This window comes from Aphanomyces astaci (assembly GCF_000520075.1).
Source record: "Aphanomyces astaci strain APO3 unplaced genomic scaffold supercont1.51, whole genome shotgun sequence".
NCBI classification, from domain to species: Eukaryota; Oomycota; class Saprolegniomycetes; order Saprolegniales; family Verrucalvaceae; genus Aphanomyces; species Aphanomyces astaci.
The window spans coordinates 317,679-333,102 of NW_009798314.1; the positions used below are offsets into that span (position 1 = coordinate 317,679).

The 15,424-nt window shown below is 54.8% G+C and overlaps 7 protein-coding genes across 8 annotated transcripts; 3 read left to right on the forward strand and 4 right to left on the reverse strand.

The window, feature by feature from the left end:
- Window positions 1–364: 364 nt before the first annotated feature.
- On the forward strand, window positions 365–1,329 carry H257_13863. 2 transcript variants are annotated; one of them, XM_009841544.1, is made up of 4 exons: window positions 365–423; window positions 470–801; window positions 850–1,083; window positions 1,137–1,329. In XM_009841544.1, exons 1-4 carry the CDS (start codon window positions 398–400, stop codon window positions 1,307–1,309), a joined length of 765 nt encoding a protein of 254 aa, XP_009839846.1. In that variant the 5' UTR covers window positions 365–397; the 3' UTR covers window positions 1,310–1,329. The 2 variants fall into 2 exon arrangements, with proteins under 2 accessions (XP_009839846.1, XP_009839845.1); XM_009841543.1 differs by having other exon boundaries at window positions 850–1,329.
- Window positions 1,330–1,611: 282 nt separating this feature from the next.
- H257_13864 (hypothetical protein) lies at window positions 1,612–3,210 on the reverse strand. The gene has a single exon (XM_009841545.1). It carries the CDS (start codon window positions 2,981–2,983, stop codon window positions 1,694–1,696), a length of 1,290 nt encoding a protein of 429 aa, XP_009839847.1. The 5' UTR covers window positions 2,984–3,210; the 3' UTR covers window positions 1,612–1,693.
- A 179-nt stretch (window positions 3,211–3,389) lies between these two features.
- On the forward strand, window positions 3,390–3,980 carry H257_13865 (hypothetical protein). Its single transcript, XM_009841546.1, has 2 exons — window positions 3,390–3,598; window positions 3,648–3,980. The coding sequence occupies exons 1-2, from the start codon at window positions 3,424–3,426 to the stop codon at window positions 3,812–3,814; spliced, it is 342 nt and encodes a 113-aa protein (XP_009839848.1). The 5' UTR covers window positions 3,390–3,423; the 3' UTR covers window positions 3,815–3,980.
- Window positions 3,390–4,328, reverse strand: H257_13866 (hypothetical protein). Its single transcript, XM_009841547.1, has one exon. The coding sequence runs from the start codon at window positions 4,248–4,250 to the stop codon at window positions 3,876–3,878; it is 375 nt and encodes a 124-aa protein (XP_009839849.1). The 5' UTR covers window positions 4,251–4,328; the 3' UTR covers window positions 3,390–3,875.
- A 293-nt stretch (window positions 4,329–4,621) lies between these two features.
- H257_13867 (translation initiation factor IF-3) lies at window positions 4,622–5,485 on the reverse strand. The gene has a single exon (XM_009841548.1). The coding sequence runs from the start codon at window positions 5,437–5,439 to the stop codon at window positions 4,768–4,770; it is 672 nt and encodes a 223-aa protein (XP_009839850.1). The 5' UTR covers window positions 5,440–5,485; the 3' UTR covers window positions 4,622–4,767.
- A 127-nt stretch (window positions 5,486–5,612) lies between these two features.
- H257_13868 (hypothetical protein) lies at window positions 5,613–6,246 on the forward strand. The gene has a single exon (XM_009841549.1). The coding sequence runs from the start codon at window positions 5,668–5,670 to the stop codon at window positions 6,136–6,138; it is 471 nt and encodes a 156-aa protein (XP_009839851.1). The 5' UTR covers window positions 5,613–5,667; the 3' UTR covers window positions 6,139–6,246.
- H257_13869 (hypothetical protein) lies at window positions 5,617–15,396 on the reverse strand. The gene is made up of 5 exons (XM_009841550.1): window positions 14,468–15,396; window positions 8,719–13,961; window positions 6,692–8,266; window positions 6,521–6,624; window positions 5,617–6,454 (listed from the first exon to the last, which is right to left on the reverse strand). Exons 1-5 carry the CDS (start codon window positions 15,375–15,377, stop codon window positions 6,151–6,153), a joined length of 8,136 nt encoding a protein of 2,711 aa, XP_009839852.1. The 5' UTR covers window positions 15,378–15,396; the 3' UTR covers window positions 5,617–6,150.
- Between the last annotated feature and the right edge of the window lie 28 nt (window positions 15,397–15,424).

Genomic DNA, 15,424 nt, shown 5'->3' on the forward strand with positions numbered 1-15,424 from the left:
AGCAGCCAATATCACTCTCCAACAAGTTGGATGACTGCGAAGAAAGTCTAGATATTGCTTCGCCAACCATGAATGCCTCGATTTTGGCATCCATAACTTCGTGTTATGATGAGTTTTTCTCTCCAGTTCCAGCATCTCCCTGGTGAACCATCCATAATTAACTCGCTTGGATGGGAAGACAAATGGAAAATGCCATTTTTAAAATGGAGATAAAACGTCCATTTTGAAAGATGGCGTTTTTGAAATCAAATAAAAGTTGTACTCCCGAGTAGTAGTTGTCAAGCCTCCATTCTATTCGTTCCAAATCAACATATTTTAGCCAATCAAATCTTCGCTTGGTTGAAGAATTATCCATCACATCTTCGTCTAGATTTGCTTCCACAAACACACCTTCGTCATGCGTCCCAGCACGATCAAGGCATTGTACGTCCACATTGACAAACCATCTCCTGAGTGCGGCTTGATGTAGGTACAAGGTTCTCCTCCGAGATGTGCGCAAGATGGCGGCTGCCCCTGGATTCCGCCTGCGGGAGTCGTTGGTGCCGGAACAATGGGGGCACGGCACATTGTACCCAGCGGCTCGCGACGCCACGTCCGCATCGTCGTACCTCTCCGGCGAAGAAAAGGCACGATGGACGAAGCTTCAGACTTTCTTAGGACCACAGAAAGGAGGACAAGACGTGGACTTTGTCGAGCTCGTGCGCCTCAAGTTTCGATCTGGCAATCCAACGCACTTGGACGACCTCATGTGGGCGGTGCAGGAAGTGTCCCATCAGCGCCTCTTGGCCGAATCGTCTAGTGGTAGTACTCTCTGCACCGTTCTTAAGTATCCTTACATGTAATATCTAGTCACCAAGACCGACGACGTGCTTGTCGAAGCCACGGGGCGGTACCTTCCCCAGCACTCGGACCCATCAGCCAGGCGGTTTCGTTATACGTATCGCGTCCGCGTGCTCAACGAAGGTGTCGACGCGATTCGCATCACGGGGCGGCATTACATTTTCGACCACGGCAACCAGAAGCGGGAAATTCTGCCGCGTCACTCGCCACAGGTGGTCGGCCTCACCCCCACCATCCAGCCAGGTATGAAGTAGCCCTGGCATGTGTATGTACATCGAGTCATGTGATTCACGTAGGAGAAATGTTCGAGTACGCCAGTGGAGTCGATTTGGAGACGATAGCTGGGTCCGTGCGCGGTTGTCTCCACGCAATACGCCTCCATGAGGACGGATCGGAAACCGAGTTTGATGCGATCGTGGCGCCGTTTTCACTTCAGCCGACGGTCTTGGATGCCATGATGTTGCAGTAATAACAACCATCATCAGCATATGATGCGATGTCTCCGATGGAGGGAGATGGGTGGGCATGTCGAGAATGCGTAGGCACACATGATCTATCGGAGGAGCAATGGACAAATGTCGACTTTGGCGGCACATGCGTCCTTGTAGAAGCTGGGGAGGTAGATGCTCATACCCCAGACGATGAACATGGCAAGAGCGCAGAGCAGCAAGCGGTCGCGCCATCACAGCGCATTTTCGAAAGTACCACGTTACAGTGTTATGCAACTTGAAGCAACTGGCAACGCATCCGGATAATTCCAAATTCAACAGTAACCATTGGACATAATATTAAGAATACATAATGTTGATTGGTCGAAACCGCATTATTGATTTGATTTTGCCAGCGTAACAAGCTAGCACTTCTCTTGTTTGTCATCGTGTGGGAGATGGAACGTGGCGCAGTGGATGAGTCCGTCGGCGCCCGTCGTGAGTACCGTGGACGCATTCAGCCATGCGATGCTGTGGATAAGTCCGCCGTGGGGCGTGTCGCATTGACCCACGACTCGCCATGACCGCACATCGACGACAAAGAGGGTGCTGGCCGCCACACATGCAAGGAACCCTTCCGACGCTGCGTGCAATTGGACGTGAGGGATCCATACTCCTGGTAGAACTTCCAACCTCGCGTTGCTCTCTTCTGTCCCGTCCAGGTCACACCGCCAAAGCGTCCCATCCCCAGCGGATGCAACCACTTGCCGATTGCGATGGAGACAGGCGAGCATGTACCAAGGTGGACCAGTCACGAGACGGCGGCGGGGGGTGAGCGTGACGACGTCGTACGTTTGGATGAAGCCGTCGTTGGATGCAGAAAGGACAGTCTGCTGACACTGGACCAATGCTTGGACCGTCTTGGTGTGCACTCGAAAGAAACCAAGCAGCAGCGCAGCACAAGTGGATGTGGACGTGGACAAAGGAACTCGCCACACGGACACGACGGCGTCGGCGCCGCCGCTCCAGATGGCCGTAGGGGTGATCAACATGCACGAGATGCGACTGGTGTGCTTGGAGAGGACGGCGAGGCAGAGTCCGACGTCGCACTGCCACACGCGAAGGGACGCATCTTCCGCCGCCGACACAGCCACGTTGGCGGACGGAACGAAGGCGACATGGGTGACATGACCTGCATGTCCGTCGAGCCGGCGGTGCAGCCTGAAGTCGGCGGCAGCGCGCCACAGTCCGACGGTGAAGTCGTGCGACCCCGACACGAGGAAGGTGGCGTTGAGAGCGACGGCGCAGACGACGTCGCGGTGGCCCTTGAGGACGTGATAGCAGTGGAACGACCCTCGCGACCACACGCGGAGGGTGGCGTCCATGGACGCGGACACGATGTAGCGGTCGTCGGAAGCCAGGAGCGCACATACGCCGGCGGTGTGACCGTATAGCACGCGGGTGGATGTGGGAGCAGGTGGCGGTGTAGCCGAGAAAGGCGCTTGGAGAGGGACGACTGGAGTGTGGTCGGGTGATGATGAATTGCAAAGTGTCGGTGGAGGATGGACGGACGAGCCTTGGTTTGTGGGGGATGTGGTGGATGTGCTGTCTTCCTTGGATCCTTGTGGTGGCAGATGTCGCTTTAGACTTCGGTGGCCGCGCGGAGACACCGCCGTCGGCTTGTTCCATCGCAGCGGGTTCACTCCGAACCACATCAAGCGAGCATGGCAGTTACATCTGCCGAGGAAACGTCGACTTCACACTTGCACGAGCATGCAGCATGTCTTATGTTTTTACCATGCTCCTCGAGCTTGGTTCATCCGTCCATGGCACAGTCGCATCGGCCTCTGGCGAAATCAAGCAGTGTGTATCCACGACCGCCACTGATAGTGGTTTTACAGGTTATATCCATCGGAAAACGCGTTATATACTGCTTATTCGCTAGAAACGTCCAAAATTCGCGTGGTTTGTCGTAACAATATTAAATCACGCTGGAGTTCTGATTGGTTGAATATACATTTCCTTTCTGCAAGAGCCAATCAAATTCACTCAAAATTGGATTAGCCAATAGCGTCGATTCGTGATTCGATTCGGCGGCGACATTCGATTCGACGGAGTCTGGAAATTTATACCGAATCCACAATACTTTAAAACCATGGCAAGAACGACGGTGGCGACCGGCCAGCCGCACTTCTGCGCTACCTGCGGCAAGTTTGGCGCGTCCTTCTCCATCTCGCGCTCGGGACTCCTCTACTTCTGCTCCAAGGAATGCATGAGACGCCGCCACCCGGGGCGTAACAGCTCAACCACGATGGGCGGGCTCAACCCGAGTACGTCACTCCCCGTGTGACTCACCACCTTCATGAACATCCTGTGTAGTCTGCGAAATTGAATCCACACCAATGCCACAACCCACTACATCATCCTGCACATTGTGCTCACTCGGCGGCGGCACCCGACTCGACACGAGTACAACCGCCGCCGCGGACGACGCATGCATCGTGTCGACCTGTCCATGCGGCAACCTCGTGGGATTCTGGGTCTAAAGCACATCACTTCGATACGGACTAGTTCTATTAAATTACAAGTATAATTTATGACCATAGACTATGGGGTCGATGGAATCACAGCTTCGTGTTGGAGTTGCCGCAAGATCGAGTCGATGGCCGAGTTGAGGAACGGCGGCAAGTCGTCGTCGTCGTCGTCGTCGTCGTCGTCGCTATCGACGCCATGGAGACTTGCATCGCTCTCGAGGTGATGGAGACACTGATGACGATGTGTACGGCTGTGGAAGACGAGACAGTCCGTGGAGCAGTAATACGCATGCCCGCAATGGCCATGACACGGGATTGCCGCCTTGACACTCTTGCGGCAATGGACGCACTCGTGGACGTCGAGGGACTGCTTGAGTTGTTCGAAGAGGGCATCTTCAAAGTCATCTTCATGGAGGCTCATGCGTCGGTGGTGGCGTGCTGCGGCCATGGCAGGTTTATGAATGTGGTGGCGTACACATCGGCTCCAGCTCCATTACCAGCATGTTCCTTTCCAGGTGATATGTGGAGTGAATTTCAGTAGTATGCCAAGCCGACACCAACGAGAACTATATTTGTTTCTACAGGTTCAATTCCGTATCCAAGTATATAGGAAGGATAGGCGGTGTCATATTCATTCTTGCAGGTTTTCCACCAAAAGTTCTCAGGATGTTTACCATACCCATACAAAGTTTCATATAAGTCTTATGTTAACAACTCGCATCCATTCCACTGTCCACGAAAACCAAGTAGTACGGTCGATGCTGTCGATGGATTCCTCACTCATACTACTGAATCCAGCAAAACTTGAGACATATCGTTGCTGATGTCAGATCGGGCTGCACGGAGGCGCTTCGTCCATGAAGAGGCCCGCCGACGGGTAGGAGCGTGTACGTATATGCTCGGAAGTCATGGGGGATGGATGCGGGAACCGAGTGACGACTTTACTCTGGAGTTACTGGTCCATTCTACTTCTTAAACTGTGGATTCAGCCGTGCGCGGATAGCGTTGTTGGTGGTCTTGGACTTGGCGATCGTATATGGGGCGTCGATGGTCTCCAGCAATCGGTCGTACAAAGCCATGCCCTTGGGGCGCTTCTCGGAGCGATGTCCCCATTCGATCACGAGGTTCACGGGATGGCCTTTCTCGAGGAAGCCCACCACACGCCTCGTCTTGACGCCCTCGTCATGCGCCTCGATGTCCACCTTGTAATGGATATCCTTGTCGCCGCGCATCTTTCGCTCCGGCTCCTCTGCTTGGGCCTTCTTGGGCGGCGCACTGTGCATTCGTTTGCGAAAGTCGAACATCTTGCACACCACACGCGGCTGGCCGTTCGGTTTCTCCGAAGGTTGAAGACTCACTTGAACCAAATCCAACCCGAGAGACTTGGCTTCCCGGACGGCCGTGCGCTTGTCCACGTTCTCGCGCACTGTACCGTCCTCCAGTACGACGGTCACGCTGTGCGCGCGGATTTCTTCGTTCAGAGGGACCTTCTTCGAGCGCTGCTGGCTCATAAACCGAATGGATGTGTCCAAGGAGCATGATAGTGGTGTTAATTGGAAGGATGGACATGGACGAAGCAAGGCAGAGCGCGGGGCTGGCCGCAGCGCGGTAGCCACTCGGACCACTCGACCCCACATGCTGAACAAATGGATCGTTCAATAAGAATATAAATATTCTACATTTTGCTAATTTTCTCACAATTTCTTTCGATATATATATGTCAATTTAATCGATAAAAAGTCGAATTATTACTATATTTATGAAGAATATTGCAATATAATAAATAACCTCTGAAACCCGATTGTTATCATCAGCCCAGAGACTGCCACGAATCGAGCGGCCACGAAAGCCAGTTGCGATATCGCATGGACTTGTGGAGCGAAATTGAAAAGAACATGAAGTGGATCGCCTTGGCTGCCGTAGTGCTGTTCGCCATCTTTAGCGTCGTGTCCTCGTGGGGCGGAGGCGGCGGCGTGTCTGCCAGCGCCAGCCACATCTTGGTGAGCACCGAAGACGAGGTCGACGACCTCTTGGCGCAGCTGCTCAAGACCGACGACGGGTCGGACGCGCAGCTCAAGCTCTTTGCCGACTTGGCCAAGGCGCACAGCAAGTGCCCCAGTGGTTCTCGCGGCGGCGGGGCGTTGGGCAGCTTCGGACGTGGCCAAATGGTGCCCGAGTTCGACAAGGTCGTGTTCGAGGAAGCCGTGGGCAAGATCCACAAGGTCAAGACGCAGTTCGGATGGCACTTGGTGCTCACGACCAAGCGCACAGACCCGACCGCCGACAAGACTACTGCCGACGACCCTGCCGAGGCCGACGACAAGAAGGAGTTGTAATGAACCAATGTATTAGTCTTTTACTAGTGGCAGCATCCACACGTGCGCAGGGTACAGCTCCGTGATGAGTACCTTGGCGAACTCGTCTAGATCTCGGAGACATCGCTTTGGGTCTTGGCAAAAGGCGATGCTCCACTGCACCACCTCCTTGCGTTCGGGCATGCCTTCCATCGTCTTGATCAGCTTGAGCGTCTTCTTGGAGACGTCCAGTGGCGCGCCATAGTCGAGTCGCAGCACCGCGCTCTTGCGGGAGTTCACCCGCATAAATAAACTCAGCGCCAGCATGGCCACATGCAATTCCGCCGAATGTTTGAGCCTGCATCAATCAATCCATATATATATCAACTGTATTTGTACATCAGATATATATATATAAACGTACTTGCCAAACGAGTTCATGAAATTAAACCCCATCGCCCGCTGCACGGCGTCCAACCCGTTCGACAGCTGCCGTGCGTCGCCCATACTCCAGCACGCTTTGCTCATCTATACACAAAAAGTCACATGAAACCCCGAAACCCCCAAACCCCGAAACCCCAATCCAACTACATACCCGAGCCACCATGTCCCGCTTAAAGGTCACGGCGACCCCTGGCATGGCCAGCAGCCGCGCCAAGAGAGCCAGGATGACCCCCACGAGCTTGGCTTGGTCTGAAATGGCCGCGGCCGCCGCGATCTCTTCGACCCATTCGTTCATGCGCATGGAGAAGTGGAGCTGGCGCTGGATGTCGGCGTCGAAGTGCTGCTGCTTGGCAAATGCGAGCAGAGTGAGCCAGCACTGGTGCTTGACACTGGTGATGACCAGCTCGTCCTGGCTCAGCTCGGGCAGTTTTAGCTGGGGCCACGTACTCATGTTCCAGCAGCTCAAGTTGCGCTCGGTGAGTTGGCTGAGCACAGACACGGACGCGACAGAGACGCAAATGGCTGGCAAACTCTTGGAAATACCAGCAAATTGCCACAGCAACTGCCACCCCACGACACTCCACGGCATGCACTTGTCTAGGGATAACATGGTGCATTCTTGCGACGACGGGGGGATGGCGACGCTGACTTTGGCCTCGAGCTCCATCCAACTAGTACTACTACTAGTACTAGTACTCAACGTTGAGTCGACGACCAAACTCGCCTGGGAAATGAACGGCAAGTTGCATAGCTTAAAGATATCGCAGTAGAGTGCGGTCACGTGGTCGGCTTTAAATGTCCGGTCCAGTGTGTCGACCTGGGCGTGGAGTAGCATGACGAGGTCGAGGACAGATCGGAGCGCCGCCTGGACTAGTCCCAGCATGGTCGATTCGAATGCGGGAAAGTTCTGCTTCCAGTCGGGGGATAACGGGTGCAGAAACACACTCAAGCAGTGCAGCACGGCGGCAGCTTTCTTGAGCTCATCGCCCGACGCGGTCCCGTTGGTCAGTTGGAGGCCGCAGAGGCTCAGAAGGAGCCCAAAGGTCGCGTAAAAGCGGGGGCTGGCGTCCGTCCGCGGGGGAACGCACAGCACGGACGGGTGCAGCAGCAGCGCCGACACGCCGTTGCAGATGGCTTCGACTTCGGCCACTTTGACAGGGCGGGGCAGCGGATAACTTTTCTGCGGTGGCGATGATGAGGGGGTATCTACCAGTAGCAGCACATGGCACAGCAGGACGTGATACTTGATGTAAAACGAAGACATGACGTGCGGCGGCTGGTCCGCCAGGTGCGCGGCGATGCGGCTCCACGGCACTTGAGCCAGGATGGTCTGCACGAGTAGTAGCACATTTGGCCGCAGAGGCGACTGGTACTTGAAGTTCGCGGACTTGGTTGCTGTCGTCGTCTGGACGGATGGCACGACCCCTTCCTTCATCTCGTTGAGCGTGTCCTCTGAAATGCCCCACAGCGACCACGGCAGACGACTTAGCACTGCATTGTACGACCCAGCTAACGCATCCGATGCGTGGGGTAGTAGTACCCGTCGATAAAACTGCCAAATGTTGTCCAATCTGGCACTCGCATCGACATCTGGCGGCAGGTCCAGGTATAATGTGAACGTGGCTTGCAAGGCGTGGCAAAGTACTTGATCGGCTGATTCTTCAGTGGGTGGCCACGGTTCTACGATGGTTGTTGCATCGGGGGTCGGCCCAGGAGTGTACAGCACCTACACAATAGATATATTTATATATAAATATATATATTGTCAAGTCGATTATTCGAAATTCGAGTGCGGTGGTGCTCAATCGAATGAGCCGAAAAATAGGCAGACAATCAATATATATATATATATATATATATACGACCAATCAAAACTCACGAATCAAGTGGCCAATCCAATCCATTCTCTTCGACAAAGGCAATATAGAATTAGTGTGTGACTCCAATTAGTGTGATACTAGACGATCTTTATATACCAAAGTCAGAACAAAGAATCGATCGATCGATCGATCGATAGATTTGGCAAAGAATCAGCACAAAAGTCGACCAAATGTTGTGTAAATGGACACTATCAAACTATATATATATATAGTTTGATAGTGTCCATTTACACAATATATATATATATATATATATATATCCCAAGCAGTAATACAACGAGAAACAAACTGTACATACCGTCAAGAACGCTTCAAATAACTTGGTCGCGATGGGCCATAGAGTGTCGGGGGGGGACGCTTTGATCCACAGCAGCATAAGATCACACAAGGGTTGGAGGATCGCTTGGTCCGAGTGCCACGTCACGATCGGGTACGCCGCCGACGACGTGATTAACAAGGCTGAGATGTCCTTGACTTGCTTAGCTTGGCTGGCTTTGGTTCGGGCGTGGAGGACAAACTGGGCCACGCGGTCTACGAGTTGCGGCACAACTTTGCAGCGACTCCAGCAACTCGGGGGGATATTAAGCAGCGCGTGCCACATGGACACATCCAGCGCCTTGGATGATGGCGGCGTCGTCGGCACTTCAAAGTACGACCGCATGGCGTGCAAATCTGACGCGTAGTGGACGTCATACACCCCAAGTAGGGCGCACACAATCTTGTCAACGTGGTCATCCAGGTATCGCGAAGCCAGCACATGAATCATCTTGGCGTGCATGCGCAAGATGTCTAGCTTGGCGTTGCCAAGCACGAGTTCTGCGAGAACGATACTGACCAGTGTATCTCGATCAAATAGGATCGGATCATGGTCTAGCCACAGTGCAATATCGAAGCGCGAGAGCAGCTCCAGGCGGTCCGCGGACTCGAGGTGCTCTGACTGGTACATGATGCTGGCAAAGTACTCGACGAATCGCGTGGGCGTTTGGTTGGGGAAGAAGCAGTCGGCTAACAAGCACACGCGGGCACAGTCCTGCAGCATAAAGCGCAGTAAACCGGTGGTTTCATCCGCATTGACAAATGTCGCGCCCAGTCGCTTGATACTGCGCCAAAGCACCTCTTGAAATGGCGGAAATCCCCGCGTCGCCTTGGTGTCGAGATGGAGCAGCTTGTGAAACCACTGGACGCCCATGGATTGAAACTGGTCGGGGGATTGAGTTAGAAGCGCCACCATTTGGTCGATCACGAGGATCTGGTAGCATACTTGCACGTCCAGCGGCGTCAGACCCAGGGATGTGGATCGATCGACCATCATTCCCACCGACGGAACAGTAGGAATGTCGGTCGTCCACAGGTCCAACTTGGCGCTTTGGATATGGAATTGGTCGATGCGCTCGACGCGATCTGCATCGACCGTCCACTCCGTGTACTCTAGATGGAGCGCCGCGGGGCGTTTGCACGGCTCGTGGGAAGTACCGTCGCACGGCCGGCTGGTGTGGACTACGCGGTGCTTGGGCTGGTACAATCCGTTCAAGTGGTCGAGGAATTCCGTCTCTAGAGTCGCGAGGGTCGCCACGGCGTCGGCGTACACTGTCGCCCGATCATGAAATGGCTCGGTACGGAGCTCCACCGATTGCATCGTGTCGATACTGACCACTGGCGAAAACCGCACGTACTTTGGTGCGTGAAACGGAAGCGGCGACGGACAAAGAGAAGGGGGGGGCGGCGTCGGCGGTGGCGGATCGGACGAGGACAGAGGCGCGGCGGTGGCGGGGGTTGTGTAGGCAAAATCACATAGGGGGAGCCATAGAAAAGGCGCAATGTCCTCCCAGATGGTCGTGGACGTCATGTCGATGGTATCTGCCGTGTGAAGCAGTGCATGACTCAAGCCGAGCACTTGTTTCAACTGTGCAGTGTTGTAATGGCGTGGCAAGTGGTCGATTTGGTGCAGCCACGTCGATACATCGGGGTGTTCGAGCCACGTTTCCATGGCAGCGTACGTCCGAGCCAGCTCGTCCGCCTTGCTTCGATTACCAATTTGCGCAGAGTACGCATTTGATAGGCGGCGGCACTTGGTCTGCAGCGCTTTGCGGGTATGGGGGTGCAGTTCGAGCATGAGAAAGCCAAAGCAGTCGGAGCCCACGGAGGCAAAGTAGAGCGCAAACAAGAGCTGCCACAGCAACAAGTCCACAGGGTGACTACTCTCGCGGTGTTGCAGCACGAACGACGCCACCTTGAACAGCTTGAGTGTATGCCACGAGTGGAACTGGAGGTCCAAGTGGCCGTACAGCGTCGGTTGCGAAGTGTCGATGCCAAACACGTACAACTCGGTGGCGAGGCGGCCCTTGGCTCGAAGGGTGTCGAGGCTCTTGACCTTGAGCTTGGATTTGAGCACAATATGGCCCAGCGCTTTAAACAGTTCTTTTTCTTTGCGGATTTCGACGAGGAGCGATAGGAACCCCAAGTATAGCTCCACGTTGGGGGGATGACCTCGAAACACGACCGACGACATGTAGTACGAACTGGTCGAAGGGGGGACGCAAGTAGGCACAAAACTGAGTGAACTCGTGGGGAAGACCGCGCACATGTGGTCGAGATAGAGCCGGAACGGGGCTTCAAGCTCGACCATGGCCGTGTCAGGTCGATGCACGAGCGCACATTCGATCACAGAGTCGACGAGTTGGCGGTAAACTGGCGCGTCCGACCAGTTGGGCACGCCCATGACGACCACGAGCCACACCAGTAGCACGTTGCTGTGCAAGTTTGTATGCAAGTACTGCCGCCGGATCACTTGGACCACCTCGTTCACGAACGCCGTACGGGGTTGCTGTAGCACGGCGCTCTTGAACCCGATTAGCGTCGACATGGCCGACTGCATCCACGATGGAGACGGCAACTGGCCCAGCAACGCCGGCAGCAACGCCGGATGGACGCATACACTCTGCTCCAGCGTGGATACAATCACGGGCAGAATCTGAGAGATACCGCCGGTGTCGTCGTTGGCCAACAACTGATCAACCAGTGTGGATTTCGCCAAGTCTGGTAAAAAGTACCAGTTCTTGGCCAGAACACGTACAATAGACCGCCAGTCGGCGTTGTTGTCGAGGTAGTTCTTCACGAACGTGTGCACATCCGTGTGATTGAGCGGCGTCTGCGACAGAGTTGGAAGGATGTTCTCCAGCACTTGTAGCACGGCCACGGGGCGGTTGTGGTCCAGGACGAGCGACAAGAGCGGCGCAAACTTGTCGATACAGGTAGAGTACAAATGATCCGTCACCTGACACACCACGTACAGCACAATCGGCTGCATCTCGGCCAACGGCACCACCCCATCCTCTTCTTCTTCGGGATGGACCAGCGTAGTACTAGTACTAGTAGTACTAGTAGTACTAGTCCCCGGCTCAACGTACGAGATGCAACTGTGGCTGTCCATGGCGTGCTCGGCCTTGCCCAGCACAACGTGGGACTTGGGGAGGCTCTTGGCGTACCTCCGGAGGATCATGGCGTGTCGGGTCAGATCCGAGTCGAGGCGGACGAGGGTCAAGTAGGGCTCGTACGTTCGTGGGGAGTAAAAGTGCAGTTTTAGAACGAGTTGCCAGCTCCACTGGGCAAAATCAAAGGCAACGAGGCGGCTACTCCACGTTACATTGGTCGAGTGGTGTACGGTGGCATCCACGAGTAAGAGAGCCACGTGTCGATGCACGGTTGGATGCAAAGCGAGCTGTGATTGGTCGTCCAAGTAACCCCAGTTCATTCGGTCCAGCAGCGTCCGCACGAGCTGGCTCTTGGGGTCGTGGACGTGGTCGAGCATGAGCCATGCTTGAAACACGCCCAAGTCAGCTTCAGTCGGATGCCATAACCGGATGGGCAGCTGGGGCAACACGGCCATGCCCGTGTCGTGATGACACACGAGCGTCAGCAGCTGAGACAGGGCGCAGGGGTGCGCCGTGCACACCCCCGACAGCGTGCGGACGTGCGCGTCCAAGAGCGTGTCTGGCGTGGCCATGTAGCACAGAAAGAGCTCGTGTACGATGGTTTGTACGAGCTCGCTCCACGGGGTGTGGCTAGCGAGCACGCCGAGGGCGGCCAGCAGCGCTTGATTTCGGCTCACTTCGTGGTAGAATCGAAGGCGCAGCGACGGATGGTCGTTCATAAAGCATGTGAACGGGATGTACGCTTTGAGCGCGGAGGACGGAATGGATGGCTGAAAGAAGAAGGCGGAGAGCGCATCCCATTGGCCACTGGGGCTCAGGGCGTGGTACGCCCATGACGGCAAACTTGTATACACTTTGGGGCTTCTGGCCATCACAACCCCAAACAACCCAATCTGGAACAACTGGTCAAAGAGCGACCCGTGGGAAGTCTGCGATGCCGTCACGAGGATTTTTCCCAGTGCGTCCGACACCGAAGTTACGAGCTGGTCGTAGTCGGCGAACTTTTCAAACACGACTGTGCATTCGTTCACAAGGTACAGTAGTCGGCTATAAGCGTCGTGGGGCGCCAGTGTCATGCAGTGGCTTAACGCCGTGTCGAGGGGAAATTGCCTCCACAACAGCACGTAGTCGGCGTCCAACAGGGACAATTCCCCGTGCGATGGCAGTTCCATCAGCAGCCACTCGTCTGGCGGCGGGGAAGTTTCCCCGCCAACCCCCACATCGTCGTCGGCAGCAGCGGCGTATTGCATGGGCAGCACCGCCGGGTGAAAGAGCAGATGCATCATGGCCAGAAAGTGGTCCAACGTCGCCACGGTCCACGCCGACGGGGGCGCAAAGTGCACGAACCCCACGGCCCACTGCCGCTCCAGCGCCAGCCCCGGCAGGTGCAGCAGGTGCGCGATCAGCCACGGCATCACCGCTTCGTCTTTCCCATGTTGAGCCACGTTTTTCCCATGTTGAGCCACGTTTTTCCCATGTTTAGCCACGTTTTCCCCATGTTTAGCCACGTTTTCGTCATGTGGGGTCGATGATAGTTGATGCAGTTTGGCCATGCATCGCGTGAGCCAGTGCTGGATGGACCGGCGGACTTGGGCGATGGCGGCGGTGAACTCTTTGGACGAGACTGCGATGGTTGTATGCGGGACAAACCCCAGCGCATCGCATCGGCCGCACGAGACCACTCGAACGGCCGACGACGATATGGCCGTGACGTGGCCGCACGCATGACACACGAGGCCCTTGGCCTGCTTATCCAGCACCAGCTGCCCCCGACGCACAGACGACGGCACGGTCCCCATGAAGCGCGGCGTGGTCAGATGCTTCTCGAAGAAGAAGAGCGTGTCCATGGCTGTCTGGATGCTTCCCATGTCCCCGCCCTCCACGACCACGTCCACGGCTAGTTCGACGCGGAGAAACCCCAGAGCCCGATCAAACAGATGCAGAGATGCCTCGGCCGTGCGCAACTGCCGCAGCTGACCCAAAGCATCGGCGAGATTGGCTTGGAGCTGTGGGTTTAAGCTGGCAGTTTGGTACTCGACAGACTCGTCGATGGTTTTCAAGTCCCCACACAGTGCCGACGTGGATGCCGACTCAAAGTCAATCGTCCACACTACACAATCAACAGTGGTGAATATATATATATATATATCAGGGAATATATATATATATGTGAATATGGAGGCAGGAGGAAACATAGGACTGACTATAGATCACTATATAGTAGCAGGAGATATATATATAGAAAAGTCGATCGTTGGAATAGCAACAGTAGATGAGCATATATATATATATATATATATAATAGATATATACTAGTACGTAGTCAGGTTTATGAATAAATAAACAAATTATGAGATATATAGAAAAGTCTATATATATAGAAAAGTCGATCGTTGGAATATCAACAGTAGATGAGCATATATATATATTTATATATAATAGATATATACTAGTACGTAGTCAGGTTTACGAATAAATTATGAGATATATAGAAAAGTCACGAGTCCATTAGCGTTATGACATTTATATGCAAAATATATCTACCAAGATATATATATATCTAGGCGGTAGAAGCATATAGATAAATATATTCGAAAAGGAAACAAGTCATAGTACCGTTGGCGCGGCGCTCGTCGACGTCGGCGATCCGCTGGAGCAGCTGGACATGGGCCTGGCGCAATGCATGGTCAAAGTGGAGGTAGGCTTCCACGAGGCGGTAGAAATCGTCCGGAGCGGTCTCGATGGCGCGCGACCGTTCCTCATAGTGGCGGAGCGAGAGGTCGCGAAGATGGACGTGGTCGTCGTAGTGTTCGAAGCGCCGCAAGGGGACGCGCGGGACCTCTTGGAGAGGCAGGAGCGGCCGTTCCATGTACGGCTGAGGGGCGACGACGCGATGGGATTGCGGAAGCACGATGGGCTTGAGTTGCGCGAGGACGGGGTACACTGGCGCGGTGAGGTGCAAGCGGGACGACTTGGACGGCGCGAGGAGGTCGGCGACGGACGATATCGTCACGGACGCGGGCGGAAGCGTGTACTTTCTCTCGACAGGGGGTACTTGGGTCTCGAGAAAGGACGGCGACGAGTCGGGGGATTGGCCATTGAGCTGGACAGGCGCGGTGGCCGTCTCGGACGACGACGGTGGGTTCTCGCCCGTCAATGAGAACTCGTCCGGCTGTCGCATGTGATTCGGGTCCATCGACATCAGAGGTGTCATGGGGCTGCCCATCATGATGGCTTCCCAGTGATCGAGTTGCTCGTTGTGTTTGCTGTCTCGAAGGATGTCAATTTCTGGCGCGCTCGGAGTCACTGGACTCTGCCCGTTGAAGTTCTCCATGAGCAGCAAGTCGTCGGGCGAAACGTGGATCTTGATGGGACTTGTCTCGTGTGCGATGCCTCCTTCCTGCATGTTGGAGGATGTTCCGCCATTGCCACGGTAGGGTGCGCCGCTCGCCACCAACGGATGGTCGGTCAGTTCTTGGTGGGTTCGCTGCTTTGGCTTGGCCTTCTTCCGCACAAGAGTTGCCATGGTGATTACGATGAAAACGTGCGAGAATGCAGAACAGTTTCCAGGGC